The following is an 18,311-nucleotide window of genomic DNA, read 5'->3' on the forward strand; positions in this document are numbered from 1 at the left end:
CAATCATTGAGGTGAAGGAATTATAGTAACGTGTATTAACAAATCTAAAAAAAAACACACTAAATGTCCTTATTTTTAGTCATTTAACTCTCTGAATCCTAAATTGTTCAATGCCTGAGAAAAGTGTAGAATCAGCCGTAAAAGTGTATAAAAACCCTTTACTGGGATTGATGAGCTATAAAATATCAGAGAGTTTCCAAACTTACTCCTAGGGACTAGATGTGACTAGATTGTTCCTAACTAGAAAAACAAACTACGCAAAAATACTATAAAAATGTCAGGTCCATAAATATTTTATTGGTCTTTGTAATGTATAAAGGATTTTTTTTGATTTTTCGATATTTTACATAATCTACACTTTGATTTTCCAACTATAACTATACTAGGTTTTCATCTAATTTTGACGGATAAAAAGTCGATAAAAACCTGAAGGCAATACATCAGACTTTGAACGCTTTGGTCAGCCGGAGTAATGAGCAATTTGTGAAATCACAACTAATTAAAATTACTAAAATCCTATAATAGACCTACTGAAAATCGCTAGAAAATTCCAAAAGTTATCTATTGATAGTGACTACCACTGGACCCTATGACAGATCTGCTGCAGTTCGGTGGCAGTGATGTAGCCGTACTTCTGGTCGTAGCTGGTGTACTGTGAGCTGGCCGGCTCCTTGTGAGAGACCCGTCTCATGTAGCCGCTAAATCCCGGAGTTGGTTTTGGTTTCTGCGAGATCCTCATACCCTTGTTTATTATAACCTGTAAGTTCAACAATTAGTTATAATTTTATTCACCAAAGTTGGTAGTAATTTTGGTACCAAAACCAATGTGATTGCCATTAGAGTATGGTACCAATTACATTTCTACATTCTGTTTATTTATCGCCGTGTGTTTCCCGTACTGATGTGCAAGAACTCTTCATATGCTCAAAAGATTTAGTTCAGGTTAAATTCTTGTTTCAAACATCATCCTCTGGGACACCCTGTCACTCGCTATCATTATCTTTCCTTATCGATAAGAGGAAAATCTTCATTTAAAGATTAGTATTGGTTTTACAGTATTTGATTGATTCAGATTTATGGGTTTTGGCTTGATTTGACCAAGAAATCATAGTTTTCACCAATATTATGAAATTTGTTACCAACATAGAGTAAACTCTACTCACCGGCTGGGAGCGTTGCAAAGGAACAGTCTCTTTGATGGTGGTGAGTGTGACAGTGTCATGATGGGACTGATGGCTCCCCTGGTGGCTGTACTGGGAACCAGTAGAACTGCGACGAGCCAACGTCGAGCGTACTGCACATAATAATCTACATAGCCTTTACAGATGACAAACCCAGCGGTATATTCCTACCATACAAATTTTACCCTAATAAAACCTCACCTTTTCCTAACAGCTTTGTTAGAACTGGGACATCAATGAAGGAATTTGATAACAACCAAAACATATTAATTGTGCCACTGGTATGTTTGTGATATTACTGTTCAACTCTAAAAAACCTCATTATGAACGTAGGTATATCCATTACTTATCAAGCTACTCACACAATTTTTATGGCAACATTATCTATATATATAATTCCGTAAGTCAAATTTTTGTAAAGAAGTTGTGAGTGACTGGATGGCCGTAGAAGGATGGGAGGGGTCTTATTTTAAAGGTCTTGACGTGAATTTTGAGGGAAAACTATTCATTTTTCTTTTTTTTACCATAAATTCGCAACAGAATAAAACTTTTCCCATTAAAACAACATGGGGTTTAATTTGTTTACATCTTTTGAAATTAAAACAGCTGTGCCACAGATTTGAAAACAGTGATCAATACACACATTTGGTTTACTTTTAGCCAGTCAACTATGAAATGTATACTGTAATAAAACTGAAATATTGAAGATTAGTCGGAAAAACGTCTGCATTCTTTGTTTATATTTAAAAAATATACTCAAGTTTCATTTTTTCATGCTTTACGTTATTGTCGTGTTAAAGGAATAAACGACATAGAATAAATATTCTGTATAAATAATCAAAGAGTCAAAATTAAATCTAACTTCTGTTTTGTTTTTATTTTTAAATCATATGTTCAAGTTTATTTTAAATGATGTTGTTTTCTTTATATTTCTACACATTTTAAGGTTAAGGTTGTGTAAATATATACAACTAAAATAACCTATAAATGTTATTGGTTCTAAAATGGTGTATTTGCATTCCTTCGTAAGTAAATTTTTTTAGTGCAGTGAATATACAACGTAATCATATTCGATCATACTTTTATAAAATCACCAGGGATTCAAGATGTTTTGGTATGTAGGCTGCTGGATATATATTCTTTTCATTATAAGTACTGTAATTAATATGAACGCCAGGGGAATACCACAAAGGCGGGGAACTGTTCATAGGAATGACAGTGCGCGTAGGAGAGCAAGAGTAGATAATGACGAACTTAATCAAGATATGTTACAACCCCTTTTTAGGAGACCCATGGTAGACGAGAGAAATGTAAAGATCCATGATGCAGGATTACTGGACCAAGAGTGCATTCAATGTAGTGCTCTTCATTTTAGAGAAGAACTAACGAATAATCATTTTATGACATGTTGCCATAACGGACTTATTAACCTTCCTCAGTCAAAAACTAATGTAGAACTTAAAAGTTTGTTTGAAGTGAGCCCACAACTGTATAAATTCATTCGACAATGCAACAGTGCGATGGCTTTTGCTTATTTTTCAGCCAGTAAGAAAGATATTCCAGGAAAAGGACCATACTGTTTCAAAATTCAAGGACAGATTTATCGTTCAATCTCAGATTTGCTGCCTCAACATGATGAAGACCCCGTGTATGGCCAATTGTACATTATTGACACATCAACAGCAACAGAAATTCGTCAAAGGCGTCAAGAAAATAGTGACTTAAAACCTGAAATATTGTCAAAACTAGCTGAAATTCTATTAGAAAATCCATTTGCACAAATTTACAAAAGAGCTTCGGAAGAAATGGTTGTACAAGGTGACAGTGAATTAGAACTTAGGTTTGTAGACAGGATAAATATGGATCGTCGTAGGTATAATAAGCCTACTGCAGATGAAATTGCAGGCGTCTTCAATTCATCTGAAGGCGAACCTCCAATGAATTTTTAAAATTCCAAACAGGGAAGCTTTTATTTATCCTCATTAACCAAAGCTACCTTAGTAAACCAGTATTTATTCACAAACAATGATATGTTTGCTGCCTTTTAATGTTAAACCACTGGAGTGATTCAAATTATTTATTGAAAATGACACCAACAAAAGCAAACAAAGAAGAACAACAAACTGGTTTTTACACAAAAGATATGGTGTAGGGATGCCTATTCTGACACATAGATAATGTTATTCTGAGTTTGTTTAAATACCGGTATCGCAAAAAGTTGTTTTACATTTGAGCTTTTTAGGGACTTATGTCCCTACAAGCCACTAGTTCTTCTTAGAAAGTGCTATTCTACCACACCGATCTTATCAGCTGTTTTCAAAACATCATTTGATGATTGAAAGTAGTGTTTTGCAGGCCGGGGCTGAATCCAGATACTTTTAGGGCTGGGACTAAAAATGTTGTCTTCACAGCGGAAAATGTACGCTACTGAGTAATCTAAATCGTTGGACTATTTATTGGAGGAAAGTAAACCTCAAAGTTCTAAACTATTTATGCCAGAACTTACAACGCAAGTTTAAAAAAAAGGTGTTTACCGGGATTGGAAGAAGATGTGGAGGTACGAGGCGCCAAAGCTGCACTGGACTTTTGTGTTACTACTTCCTGCGTAGGTCTGCGTGTGTGGCGGCTGGTCTGCGCTCGGATAACAGGCTCTGATAGCTTCCGTCCACTGTAAGTAGAATCGTCACTAATGGAATAATCACAAAAATATACCACTGGTTGGTATAAGCTTGTCAGTGTGCCATTGCACAGTGACAATCTAGTAAGTGCACGAGAGTAATTTGTAGGAGAGGTTCCAGTGGCGGAGGTAGGGGGTGGCTGAAGGGGCTGCAGCCCAGAGCAGCAGATTGTAAAAGTATGTTTTTTTTAGTTTGAAATTCAAAAATATATTTAGCTTAAAGAAAAAAATACACTTCATAGCTAGGAAGGTTGAGGATTGAAAATTAAACATGGAAGTAACTACTTAATCAGACGTACTGTAATGATCAATCCATTCCACATTTAAGGTCCACTAACATCACGCACCAACCAAGCTTCCTGGCGTGATGATTCATTTTCTCATGAGTTACTGATGCAAGCAATATTAGGCCACAGTGGTTATTATCAACTATGATGTTGCTTGGTGGTGAGGGATTTGCCAAAGATCACGCAAAAAGTAGCCCTTAGCTGAACTTCACATCAATTACCTGATAATATCACCATACTCTCGTAGTATTGACAGCGACCCAACATGCTAAACTTGTCAAGTTCATGTGGAAAGTTACCCATCAACATGTCCCAATGAAGAGAATAGTTTCTTAGTGCAATCTGTATTTTTAAATTCCATAGGTAATGTAGCTGATTAAACAATGTACAAAATTTCATCATGAACATACAGAGATGGTTATGAAAGTTAAAGCTAAAATCTTAGTAGCTGTGCTGAAAACCTCCTGCATTCTTGTTTCTCTAGATAAGGCTCCTATTCTTCCAGTTTTTCTTATTTTCCTTACATTGACTATTACAATTTCTAGTAGTTTTTTGTGTTCACATCAAAACTTTCTCTTTCCCTAAATTTTTCTCTCAAGCCAGCACTTTTCCTTCATCTAACCTTTTCTGTGACCAAACTGAAACTACCATAGATTTAGATCAAGTATATAAATTTGAAACCAAGAATATACAATATAACTTACTTTTCCCCCTTGTTGGTTGGTTTGCTCAGCTTACGCTCGGCTCTGGAGATTACTTTATACAGTTTGTTGCGGTATTCGTCCACACTCAGTTGAATATCATCTCTAAGCAGCGGAACTATCGAAGTGACAAGGGCCGGCTCGGTGTTGGCATTATGGAACCTGTAACATTCGTAACACTTTAGCTAACTTACACTTAAACAATGCATATACAAATAAAAATAAAAACTTAGCAGTTTTCGCTAGTTCATCCTGACTGGATTACACACATTTTGGCTCTTAGCCATCGTTAGATCCTCGTATAAGACCTTATCTTACTTGAAGAGGTGTGTCAAAAGTTCAAAAGAAAATGTATCTATTATATTATTAAAGTGATACAACTAAATTTTATGTAAACGGTTAAAGCCATTTACCAAATAAAAATATAGGCATATAGCACATCAAAATGAAGCTTAGAGTGTGTAGATTTGCCGAAAAGTATTGATATGGACGAATTTCCTCAGGGTCCCACAAGCTGATTTACAAAGGGCTGCGCCTGGCATGCTTCCAATGTTTACATGATTTAATTTAATTTAGTTGATGAAACAGCTGGTCAGTACAATGAACTGGTGTTTGTTTATTTACTCGAATAAGATGTTTGTGACGCTTTATGTAGATTGAGGAGGGTTATGTTTGGTTTTAAAGTGAGGTTGTATACGTTTTGTAAAGTATTGCTCAAAGTTTCATTTTTTTATTTATATAGTAATCTACATTTGAAGAAGCTTGAATAAAATTAAAGAAAATGGTAAAACATGTCATTCATAAAGCATCAATATGAAGCAATAATTGATACTATTGCTACACTAAGGTATGTTGTCATATTCTTAGGGATCTGTAACATCAAAAGTAGGGGTTTGAAAGTAAGTAAGTTTATTCTTTTAAATCAGTTTATATTTTCAAACTATATCATAGAGTTGCTGTATGTATTTTAAAACACACATCAGCACCACTTTAATAGCTCTCTAGGTCACATGTTCTTCCCGTTGCAAAGCACGGGTATAGCAGCTTGTACCTATATAATCATACACGTTATAATGATGTAAAATTATATCTTGAAAATAATTTTAACACCAAAATATGATATCTTGTTTGGAAACAGTTATCAAGTTCGACAAAAACATATTGATGTAACTAGGACATTTTTTACAGAATCTTAATACAGCAACAAATCCTCAGTGCCGTAGGTAAACATGTAAAGTAGCTTAGATACTTAATTTCCAGCTTAGCTCAGTCCCTAGAAGCAGGTTACATTGTTGAATCAGGGACATAATGACATATTAATACACATAAAAGTTAATAACATAAGTATAATGACATTTCACTTTATTTTATTAAATATACTTTGTTAAGTAAAAAGGAATATCAAAGTAGAACAACGTTTTAGCCAACAATAAAGAAAAGCGTATCGACTCACTTGATGCACATATTGAAGTACTGTAATAGAGTAAGATGGTGTCATCTTCTATCTCATGGTGGGTGAGAGTATGGGAAATTTGAATGTCTAAGTTTCCACTTGGGGTTACCGAAATGATGTATCAGGTAATCAAATTCACCAGATAATTTTCATATCGGTATGGGCCCATGGGGATTAACTATAGGTTTATAAAAGTGCCTTGAATAAATTTAGAATATTCTCTAATGGTAGATTTTAAAATAGAGACTCCATTACATACTTCATCAAAGCAGCAAATTTAACTTTGCTCACTAGGATATTATCACTAACCTGGAGAGGTAGGGATGTCTTAGCGCCTGTGCGGCTGTCAAACGTCTCGTCGGGTTGAACACTAACAATCTGTGAACAAGGTCAAGTGCGTCCGACGGACATCCGCCCAGCAAAGTCTCCAACGACAGCCGTGGACCTTGCGGTGCCCTCTGCAGCAGTGAACTGCCGTAGCCAGTACATACACTCTCTACGTCTGCCAACATGACAACAATGAAAGTGGAAATGTGCCGTTCATCGGAAGATATGCAAGACAGTAAGTCAGCCAACTGAGAATTGGGGATATCTTGATTATTACAATTACCTATGGGGACACATGGCCATATTTCAACCTGAACATAAGTAAAAGTAAAATATGTCTGTAGAATAAGGTAAGATGGCATGTTTGGCTTTGTTGCTGACTAGGACTAGCTGTTCTTTAGTACATAACAATCCTGGACTGTCTCAGAATCAAACTGGCAACCTTTCAAATACAAGGCTCATACACTATTTTACACTCACCCTATATTTTTGTATTCTGCTTAAAATATACATACCTAAGTGTGAGTCATTGTCAAAAAGTAATTCAATCGTCTAATTCACAAAATCCAGATTTTAATGTAATTAATCACAATACGAGTAAACTATTTGAAATATTATGATATAAACTTTCTCACTAACTAAGCCTTATTTATATATTTTGGTATGTAGTTCGTTGTACCTTTAGGAGAAGGAGGTTCGATGGTAGCCATGATTTTCTCCACTTGATTAACCGTAGACGAGCCCGGAAACAATGGTTTTCCCAGAATCATCTCAGCCAAGATGCAGCCAATACTCCACATGTCAATTCCTTTGGTGTACCTGTATGATTAAAATAAAATATTCAATTTGACATATTTAAAATTGCTTTTTGAGAAAGATTTAACTTCCCTCCTCTAAAAGATGTGACTTTTTCTAGGAATTCAGGTACACATGGAGTTGTTGTCCTATTACAGAGGGTGTAATTCTCCCCAAGAGTCTAGAGGGAATAAGATGCAAAGGAAGCTGCTCAACGAGGATGGTCAAACTACACCAATTAACATAGGTTCAATTAGTTGTGTCCAATGATAGCCTTTGCATTGCTAGGGAAAATTATGATTCGACCACTGGACGAGCTCTAGTTATAATTAATATATATAATTAATTAAACTATGCAGGTTTTGCGTTTGACAACAGAAAGAAGAGTTGGGTCTGTCCATTTCTACGGCTACAACAAATAATGACTAAAACGTATTTTGTCTTGTCAAACAATCCTCAACATGTTAAACGTTTAGATCATTTTCACAGATATTTTACAATAATTCAAAACTCTGTTATCGCCAGGCTCCAAAAGGATATACTGAGGTGTCGTCAGAAACAGTTATAACACACAATCATGGTTTACAAGTAACACAAAGAGCCTTAGGTAGTACATCTGGTCTGACAATGACAGAACTTTTTAAACCATAAAATTATATGTTGCAAACAATCTACGATAAGTTCACATACTGAGAATCTTTTGACAAGGTATGTTTTAGCCATTGTTGGTTATATCACGTGGTCCTGGAGCTAAAAATAATTATAAAGATACAACACTTAAACAATAAGACTAATCACCTCTTAGCAGCTACCAGTATCTCTGGTGCGCGGTACCATCTGGTAGCTACGTAGTCGGTCAGTGAAGGGTCCACGGGGATCTGTCCTGCGTGGCTGCTGAGTTGCAAAACTGACCTCGCCAAGCCAAAGTCAGCTACCTTGCAGTGGCAATGGCTATTCAGCAGGATGTTAGACGGCTAGTGAGGACAAAGCACAACATTGATGAATCCAAGGTAAGTAATTTTGTAAAGATATCCTTAGGCTTAGTTTGGAAGAATTTGAGTTACGGTAAGTATGTTGAGCAGGCTTACCTTAGTGACAAAAATAGTTTTTTTCTTATTTTGCCTCGCCTTCACATTCTAGCACCCTAGGATCCAGCACGAAACTATTTTACACATTTCTTAAGAGACGAAAATAGGACCATTGGGGAGACCAAGATTACGGTGGAATGATCCTAAGGTGCAGAAGGACATCTAGAGGAAATCAGACGTCATGCAAGACCGAGATGATGGCGAGCAGCTGTCGTCGAGGACAAAAACCTTTTAGGTTTTAGTGGCTGCATGTGTAAGGTAAGCTTCTTAAAATGTAGAGTCTTTTGGTTCTTGTTGTCTTCAGACTCTACTCAACTGAAGTAGGGGCTAATTGTTCTAAAATTCAATGTTCTTGGGTTTATTTGTTCGCAGCATGCTTTGCTACCCTATTTTTGTCACTGAGATAAACATGTTGTTTAATCTTTCCAACAAAAAATCTTTGAATCTAAGGTCTAAGGTAACATTGTTTAAAACAATTAAATTTCTAAAACAATGTGAAGGACCTTTTACACTATTGCACTTATTTACTGATGTGGCTCTTGGTACTCAAGGTGGTACTTTGCCTTGAAAAAAACACTCCCCCCAGATCTCGCTACCTCGACTTTGCTGGTCTTCTGTCCACAAAATTGTTGGAAGATATTGTTTTGACTGAGGAACTATTTCCTTAAAATGTCTAGCCTCTCTACCTCCTACTTCTGTCCACTGGCATGAAATCCATGCATGGTGGATTTTCGGAGTGTAGCTCTGTGTGTGTCACCGATGGTGTTGTTTTCCTTTGCCAAATATTTTCATAAATAAATATGTAAAGTAAGAGTGTTTATTGATTTAATGTACAATTTCATTGTTATATGGTTTTAATACATTTTTGTATTGATATATGTATAAAATCTCTGTGTCACTGATCGTGTTTTAAAATCAAACACTAATATGAAGGGTTAATATACCTTGAGATCCCTGTGAATCACATTGCCAGAATGAATGTACTTGATTGCTTTGAGCAGTTGGTAGACAATGTAGCGACGGTGAATGTCTTTCAGAATGTTCCCCTTCTCAATTATGTTGTGAAGATCAGTCTCTACAAATAAAAACATGGTTGAGACAAGTAGAGTAACAACAAAAACTCTGTATACTAAACTGCAAAACTACATAAAAATTCCTTAAACGTTGTGTACACAGTAGAACATTGTTAGCCAAACTGACAAACGCTTGCAACTACACTTTGGTTAAGCTCAGATTCACACCGAATAGGCTGCAGCGTATTGTACAAAAACAATTTCTTCAGAAGAAAAACTTTTTAGATTAATAATTTGCCGCGATTGGGGGTGATGATAATGGTGTCCTTGTGATTGCAAGAGATGTTCATGATTTTACTGTGATCCAACTATCGGAAAGTTCCATCCATCAGGCAGGGGCCCCTCTCTCCTAGTTAATTTGGCCTAGGTTCGCAAGTGCCCTGGTTCTGGCACTGCAGGGTAAGCTGGATCAGTCTCTCTACATATCACTACTTATAGAATGGATCCATTTTTGGTTTTAAAAGAGAATATTTCAGAAATGTCTCCTTTGTATCTTAGTTGCTGACTAATACCAGTTTTGTTTAGCCACATCAATATTTATATGAGGCACAAAGTTATTAATTTACCTGCTGCTCAATTTTGACTGACTGACAAAGAACTAACCGAGGGATTCTACTGTAGTAGGCCTACCAATCAGTCAAACTTACCCATATACTCAAAGATCAGGTATATATCCTTATTGTTCAAAGCTCTATGAACGTTATGCAGCTTAATGATGTTAGGGTGACTGCTGAACTCCTGCAGGAACATAATCTCCCTGAAAGTCCGTTGAGCATCTGTCGGATTTCTGAACGCATCAAAGATTTTTTTAACAGCAACAGCTTCTTTAGATTTTTTGTCAATTGCTTTCCAAACGATTCCATAAGCCTGAAAAACAGACACTTGCATTGTATTACACAGTAACTTAGTTGTTAATGGCTAATGAATTTGACAGTTGAATTTTTTGTAATTTTTTTCAATGACAGTATTTTAACCATCAGACAGACATACTTTTAGAATTTGATGTAAGACTTACAGGTAGCCTATAATTGCTAGATAGCGGTTCAGCAAAAATAGAACACCCTTGGGATGGCAAAATAAAAAATGTGCTAACAGTCACTAACTGTCTGAAAATGGGTCTAGCTCTAACATGAAACCATGTAGGCCTATATTCATGGGTAGAGGTAGGGTATTTTTCTGTTACTACATCTTTGTTCCTTGCAGTTTGTCTCATGGGAGGAAAATTTTCCAAGACTTACAGTTAAGTAATTTTACAATTAAAATTTTGACTTGTTTCAGAGTAAGTTATTTAAATTTGTATTTTGTCGCTTTAATTCATTTTTTGGGATTAAGTTAAAGTAGCCTATTTGTTTCAAAACTCTTTTTCAGAGTCTCAATATTTTTTTTCAGATTTTATGTTACCTATGTAGGTAAATGTATGAAAAAAACTACCGGTACCGTAGGCCTATTTATTTGGGAGTAAATTAGTTGTTTTTAAAATTAAGAGCCACTTGGTGGGTGAAGTAAATTAATACCGTAGTTAATTTAAGAAATGTAAAAAGAGATTTAAATTTAATTTTCATTACAAACTGAAGAGGTTGTGCTGCTTTTCTCCATGTAGGCCTATTAAACTTTAAAGTTTATTTCATTAATTCCATGTCATCGGAATTAATTTTTTTAGATGATTTTTACCTTTAATAATTCAGTACGAGTGAGGGATTTTTGTAATAAAAAAACCAATACAATTTTTTGTGAAGTTTGTTATAAGACTTAGGAAACCAAAGAGGTTTGAAGTGACAGAAACATTTTAAACATCATTCTCGAATTACTGTTTCTTGTCAAATAATAAATTTGAACTATTTCCATTTTTTTCACTTAGCCTATTCTTTATAATTAATATGTTAGGCCTAAATCATGGATATGTCACATTAGTTATGGACAAGGCCTAAAGGCAGCAATATTATTGAAAATGTCTAGATTCAACGAGTCCATTAAAATAGGTATCCTAGGCTAGGTTGGTGGCTAGGTTTTGTACTGATTTGTATGGCCTTTCATTTGGCCATCGATGGGCCATAAGGCTTGTGCGTGGAACTTATCCAAGAGGGGTAGGCCGGTGCGGTACAAGGGTAAACTGTACTATCAAAAGTAGTGGGAGGTACCAGGATTCAAGCCCACGACTGACTTGGACCTGAAGGCCGTGGCGCTAAATCAAACTTAAATATTACTTAGGCCTAACTTAACGCACATGTAAAAATTGTAAGTAAATACTGGAATCAATTACACTCAGGAAGAAAAGGTCTATGAGAGATTCAGAATTTCAATGAGGATTTGATTTCTTAATGTAGGCCTACTCATTTCTAAATACCTATATTTACAGATGAAAACGTTAGGCAAAAAGCTCTACCTTACCCCTTTTCCGATTCTTTTCTTGAAGTCATACTTTTGAATTATATGATCGTCTATTTCTTTCAATGAACTGTGCATTATTCAAGCTGTGAAAGATAATTAATTTTAAATATATTTTTCAAAACACTAGACATTACACAACGATTTAGAAATTCTTCTTGCAGTAAACACCCTAGGTTGATAATTATACAATTTTCTCAATAAATGCTGTACAAACTTTGCGATTGAGGGAATTCATGCATGGTTAGTCACTGAATTTAATTTTGAACTCCACTTAAAAAAAACACCAAGAATCGAAAGTAGTTAAAATAAAATGTATATAACTAACATAAACAATAAACTTGTTTGGTTAGTTTGTACTTCACATCTAGATCTAGTTGCCATGCCAACCAGTAGACATTTAAATCATCTGTCTGTATTGACCAATCACATTGGATGGAAACAGACAATCAGCTGTTTTTTAACCAGCTGACAAAGCCAAAGCCTGAGCTTGACAGGACAGACTGTATTCAAAATTATTCAATTCACGTGAGATTAAGAATGATTTGCATTGCAATTGCAATGGACTTTCTTTTTGCATTCAATTCAAAATCCTCCATAACATTCAGTTTTTGTGACAGAAAGTAAAGATTAATATTTACGAGAGGTCGTCCAGTGGTCGAAACTCGACCAAAAATATGTAATGTACCGGTACTCACTTCTCTATTTTCACCCCACACTGTAAATAAAACATGTGATTGGAGTTTCTTCCATTTGTTTTGATTTTCTGTTTATATTTTGTTGTTATTTCGTCACCAGCATGGCAACGCATAAAATCCATGTTAATTTTTTCAAATTTTCAATCTCATTTTTTGTGCTTATCTTTGAGCCTATTTAAATTTATAAAGGGATTCTGCACACCTACAGGAAAATTGCTTTCTAACGGTATGCGCAGATTTACCCCACGATGCACACAAGCTGAGAAAAAAGGTTTTAAAGAAACATGCTTGCCTATTAATATATAGATAGATAGATAGATAGATATGATCATAAGCCCTTTTTTCAACCCACAATGTTGTTTAAAATTATGACAATCTAGATTCTTGGCTGTGACGTCACTATAAGCCAAGCTACTCTCACTCTGCCAAGTTAGTGCCAACTACAACTTCTACTTCTGTCTTCTTTGCGCAGAAGCGAGAAGCGATTGCTGTGTTTCAAGGTGACGTTTCAGGGCGCCAAATTTTGGCAGATGATTGCACTTTACATTCCAAGTCTCATTTCAGCACATATCCTAACTTATCGGCTGTGGTTGTGATGTGACATGCGGTTGTGTAATAAATGTGTTTTTCTTTCAACCTTTTGTACTTGGTCGTGAGAATGGACGGAAAATGATGTTTAAACTTATTTGAACTTTTATGAGACTATTTAAAACACCTTGGGAATATGTCTAGATTCGCTGGGAGTAAGTCAAGTGCATGCAATTTGATGTTTTTTGAACTTTCAACCCTACACCTGAGAAGACAGGAAAGTGGAATGTTTTGTTTGCCGATGTTTACAATGATCACATTATTGTTTGTGATGTGACTAATATAAACACAATTTAGGCCTAATCTAGTAAGTATGAATTTGATAATAAGATTTGTTTTAACTTTATGTACCTACTAGCTGTACCCGCGGGCTTCGCCCCGTTTAGCTTCATAAGTATTCGCATGGCTCATTCACGTCCTGGTTGAAGTTCGTTCGCTACGCTCACTCACCTTTAGGTTGGAGCTCGTTCGCTGCGCTCACTTGCCTTCAGGTTAGCTCGTTCGCTACGCTAACTCGCCTCCAGGTTGAAGTTCGTTCGCTACGCTCACTCACCTTTTGGTTGGAAATTAGCTGTTGTCATAAATTAAAAAAAAATAATAGTGCTGCACCCTGTTGGTAATCCTTGGAACTTTTATGCTATTGAACATCATAGAACAGAACCAACTTGTTTAATTGAAACAGCTGTTAAGATTCATTAATTCCTTTTAAATTTGAAAAATCATAAGATTAACATGGGGAACTACAGAGCCACTGGGGCGGAGCCCGAAAGGGTTTTTGAGATAAGAATATGCTTTAATGTTAATCGGGAATGTGAGCTATCATCATGCCAAATTTCAGCCCAATCCGTCCAGTAGTTTATGTGTGATTGAGCAACACACACACAAACACACACACAAACACACACACAAACATACACACAAACTCACAAACTTTCAGATTTATAATATTAGTAAGATCTAACAAAAATTGTGGCATTTCTGAATACAGTCTTTGAATGAACTGTCATTTTGAAGGTTTTGGACCAACCTAAATTATTAACTTGAATATTATAATTGAGCAGATTTGATTGAAAATATGTTCAACTAGACCCAACATACAGTAAGTTATATGTGCCTAAGCATCATACAAATTCCAGCTGCGGTTCTTATACAAACGGTGATTGTTCGACCCCAATTTTGCTTTAAATTTTTCTAAAATAGAATATTCAGTTGCGCCAAAAGGGGAGGGAGGGGCAGGAGTTGAGTGGGCTTGGATGCTAATGGGTCCAAATACTCTACTGGGCTCTATGGAATTTTTGAACAAAAATATGTTTCTACAACCTCTGCTAAGATATGTTTAAATTTCATTCGTCATCTACTAAGGCAAAAACCACTGAATGATAGATAATCACCATCTCACAAAATATTTCACCTAGATGAATTAAAAGGCCTATTTAATTTAGTACCAGGGGGCCCCTGTAAGATTAAGACGTGCAATAAGACGGGGCTTTACAAACTATTCAATTAAAGAGGGGAGTTTAGGGCCCCTGGAGAAAGCTATTTCTGGTGAAATTCGATTATGTAAGTGTATATATATTTTGGTCTGTTTAAACTGACCCAACGCTTGGATCTTAAATGTGATGGGATAACGATTTTTGCAGGATTAAATTATCCTACAACTTTTGTATTTTACGTTATTTTCTATGTCAAACGATTTTTGGGGGGGAAAATCAGCTTAAGGAAAAATTTACTTATTCCCCATGTTTTGGGTCTTTGTTCTATGTGCAAAAAGGGAATCTGGGAGCATATTTTTTCCTTGACGTTGATGTCGGCGTCAGCAGTATTTTTACAGGAGAGGCAATGAACAGTGTGCTCTTAAAGCTTTTTAGGGAAAGCATTTGAGTTGTGGATGTGCTGGGAATTGAACCCGTTGAATATTTTGTGGGAGGGGGGGGGGGGGTGGATTGAAATTTTCTTCGCCACTAATAAGAAGTCGTCAGTTTATTCAGGGGTGTTAATGATGATTATTTCAGTCATATTACAAAACATGAAGAAACATTAGAAGGCTTACACAATGACAATACAGTAGAGTCCCGCAAACTCGGCACTGGATAACCCGGCAGTCTGGATAACTCGGCCATCACCTGGCTCAGAAAATTAGTGATTTTGAGTCCGAGTTAAACATGGACACAAGCCAGCTCAAGTAATAATCATTTGCAACTCGTACTAAGGATTTGTTGTACTATATCTGATGACTCAATAACTGACTTGTAATATAAATCTAATTGTGGATATTTATAGGGATGCACTGTGGATGCGATGCTCCCTGGTGTGGATTAACGTCCACACTAGTGAGCACTACGACTATCCGCAGTACTATCCTGATAATTAGACCAATTCGTAAATTACAAGGAAAAATGTGGTTCGGATTCCACTATAAACTGTAGGTCCCTTACTTGCCATTAGCTGTATGGGCTATTAATTAACAGCTGTGTCTAAGGAACATGTCGGCCTTAGTCACTAACAAGACTACAAGATCGCGCCACTCATCCTACACTCATCATTCACTCATATTTGGGTTAAAATACGCACATAGTGGCGTCCCCATCTTAAAATAATTGATAATTGATAAATCTAATTGAAAAATGTGGTTAAAAAGCTTAAAAATTCTATTGCTCTTATCTTTAACTCTAGTTCCCGATAACTCGGCATTTTACAAACTCGGCACCCTTCCAGTCCACATTACGCTGAGTTTGCGGGACTCTACTGTGTAATATGAACACAATATTTTAATGTTTTGTTAGGCCTAGTTGTTTTCACTTTTGCTTGATGATGATGTTTTTTATGGATTTTTGAACTGAATGTAAGTCATTAAGCATGTTTAGCGATACGGTTGCATATCAACTTAATTTAAGGAAATATAATTTAAAATCAAACAATAAAACTATTTTAGCCGGAAATTTGTAAGGAGCCTTCATTGTTGATTATCATCATCAATTGAGATGGGAAACCCATCTCTTTAATTTTAAGTTACTTTAATAAATCCTCGAAGCAGTGCTTGTAAATTTCATTATTGTTATATTATCTACAAATTGAGATAGCGACCTAGTTGTGTATTTTAACCCAAACATGAGTGAATGATGAGTGTAGAATGTAGTGAGTGATGTAGAGATGCCTTTTGTACCTTTGTTAATGAATAAATCCAGCTTTAATTAGCCATAACAATTTTATTAAAAGCCCAATAATCAAGGACAGCTGGATCCAGTTTGGAACCACCAAAAAGCCACCGAATTTTATTTTTTTATGATCGAATTGTCAACCTTTTGGTTACCAGGTGAACAATATATAAACGTTTAGTAACTTTTCCATTAGACTTTTAAAAATAAATAAATAAAATGTCTTTATTTATCAAGCGTTTCTAAGTACAACTGCGTTTCAGAATAAATTTTGTCAATAACAATAATCTAAACTAACAAATAAATAAAGAGAAAAATAGCTAAACAGAAACAATACAATATAAATAACAATAAGCAACCATCAGCGTATAATTCTTTTAATCTCTTCTTTTAAAAGCCACTGGGGCAGAGCCCAAGAGACTTAAAAAAATGTAAGGTCAGTTTGCTAACGCTATGTGAGTGAAAATTTAAAAACGTACGTTTTCAGGAAAAGCACTTTGCAAATTTTTTCCCCTTTTTTCAAAACTTTTATTATTATTTTTATTTCATTAACATTTGAAGTTTCATAAAATGTCCATAGTAACGCAATATCTTTGGTATTGTTTTTTTAAAAAAGAGCATCTTTAGTGGAAAAACACAAAATCCTGTCACGACCATAACAGACAATTAAATGAATATTAAAAATAGTTAATATTATTTTTATAACTATGTTTTGCTATAAACTAATTAACTTTTATGACCATTATACAATAAAAAGGTCACTGAGCTTTTGGTATATTTGGTCTTTCTAGAAAAAAATAAAAAAAACTCAAAAATTTGGAAAAAAGCCAATAAAATCTTTTTAAGTTTGTATAACTCCAAAAAAACTTACCTGAGACCCGAAAAATCGTTATGTTTGTATAGAGGTGTGCTTCTTTTGTGAATAAAACATCGAAATATGACGATATTTTAATTTTTGAAATTTTTATGATAGAAATCATAAACGTGATGGTCAGGAACAAGCGGTACGGTCGTGAATTTTCTGAAATAATCTAAATCTTTCTAAACAATCCTTCAATTATACTGTTAGTTATAATAAAATAAGTGTTTAAATTGAACTAAACTGTTCAAATTACAATTGTATTAAAGTTATTGTCACGACCAAACACACTATAATCCATAAGGCTGAATTGGTCGTGAAAAAACCCGCGATGGTCGTGAAACTTTGGTCGTGAAATTACGTGTTATTTGGCTCTGTTCTGGCGGTAGCCCTGCACCTCATGTTCGAGGATACAAAGTGGACTTCTAGGTTAATCTAGCAATTGAAATATCTTATAAACAAAAATTAACACCATGTCTACTTCATCGAATGACTACGTACGGTCATGGACACACCAAAATTACAAAAAACACAATCTTTCCTTTATTAATCTTGTAATTCCTCCTTTCAACTCGAAACGACCGGCACTACAATCCTGACGTACACCCCAAACTAGTCTCTAAAACTAACTGACTCCATCGACGCCAGGCTTGCCACTGTCGTGCTCCAAAGTAGAAAATTTTTCCCAAATGGTCGTGACGCCAAATCGAGGGACAGACTTATTTTGTCATGGTAGTCAGTTTGCAATGACAATAAAATTATAATATGCTCCTTTTTTGTAAGTTTAATAACCATTGATGACATAAAAATATGGTTTTATATATTTCGGCATAAATAATTAGTCTAAAAACAGCGTGAAAGTTGGAAAATGTACCCTAGGGACACGTCATGGTCGTGAATTTCGAGACTTTAAAAATACGAAAAAAATACCTAGAACCTATTTAAAACCAAATAAATGTGTGTAACATGTTGCCCCCGTCCCAAACAATATTAAAACACATAATAATAAACTACAAATCCAGTATCTACGAAGTAAAAGGCCAG

General features: G+C 35.4%; 2 protein-coding genes across 2 annotated transcripts in view; one reads left to right on the forward strand and one right to left on the reverse strand.

Moving 5' to 3' along the window:
• Positions 1 to 282: 282 nt before the first annotated feature.
• Positions 283 to 12,257, reverse strand: LOC129005742 (extracellular signal-regulated kinase 2-like). Its single transcript, XM_054434733.1, has 10 exons — positions 11,971 to 12,257; positions 10,230 to 10,449; positions 9,454 to 9,584; positions 8,220 to 8,395; positions 7,306 to 7,445; positions 6,609 to 6,801; positions 4,850 to 5,008; positions 3,716 to 3,849; positions 1,164 to 1,294; positions 283 to 757 (listed from the first exon to the last, which is right to left on the reverse strand). The coding sequence occupies exons 1-10, from the start codon at positions 12,043 to 12,045 to the stop codon at positions 575 to 577; spliced, it is 1,542 nt and encodes a 513-aa protein (XP_054290708.1). The 5' UTR covers positions 12,046 to 12,257; the 3' UTR covers positions 283 to 574.
• A 914-nt stretch (positions 12,258 to 13,171) lies between these two features.
• The window catches only part of LOC129005762 (sodium/hydrogen exchanger 9B1-like), a 29,537-nt gene continuing 24,397 nt past the window's right edge, over positions 13,172 to 18,311 (forward strand). Inside the window, exon 1 of the mRNA XM_054434763.1 lies at positions 13,172 to 13,408. Coding sequence (XP_054290738.1) covers positions 13,390 to 13,408 — 19 coding nt within the window. The 5' untranslated portion in view covers positions 13,172 to 13,389. The remainder of the gene's footprint in view (positions 13,409 to 18,311) is intronic.

This window comes from Macrosteles quadrilineatus, unplaced genomic scaffold (genome assembly GCF_028750875.1).
Source record: "Macrosteles quadrilineatus isolate MER2022 unplaced genomic scaffold, UCM_ALF_1.0 Scaffold_32__1_contigs__length_1466915, whole genome shotgun sequence".
Classification (NCBI taxonomy): Eukaryota; Metazoa; Arthropoda; class Insecta; order Hemiptera; family Cicadellidae; genus Macrosteles; species Macrosteles quadrilineatus.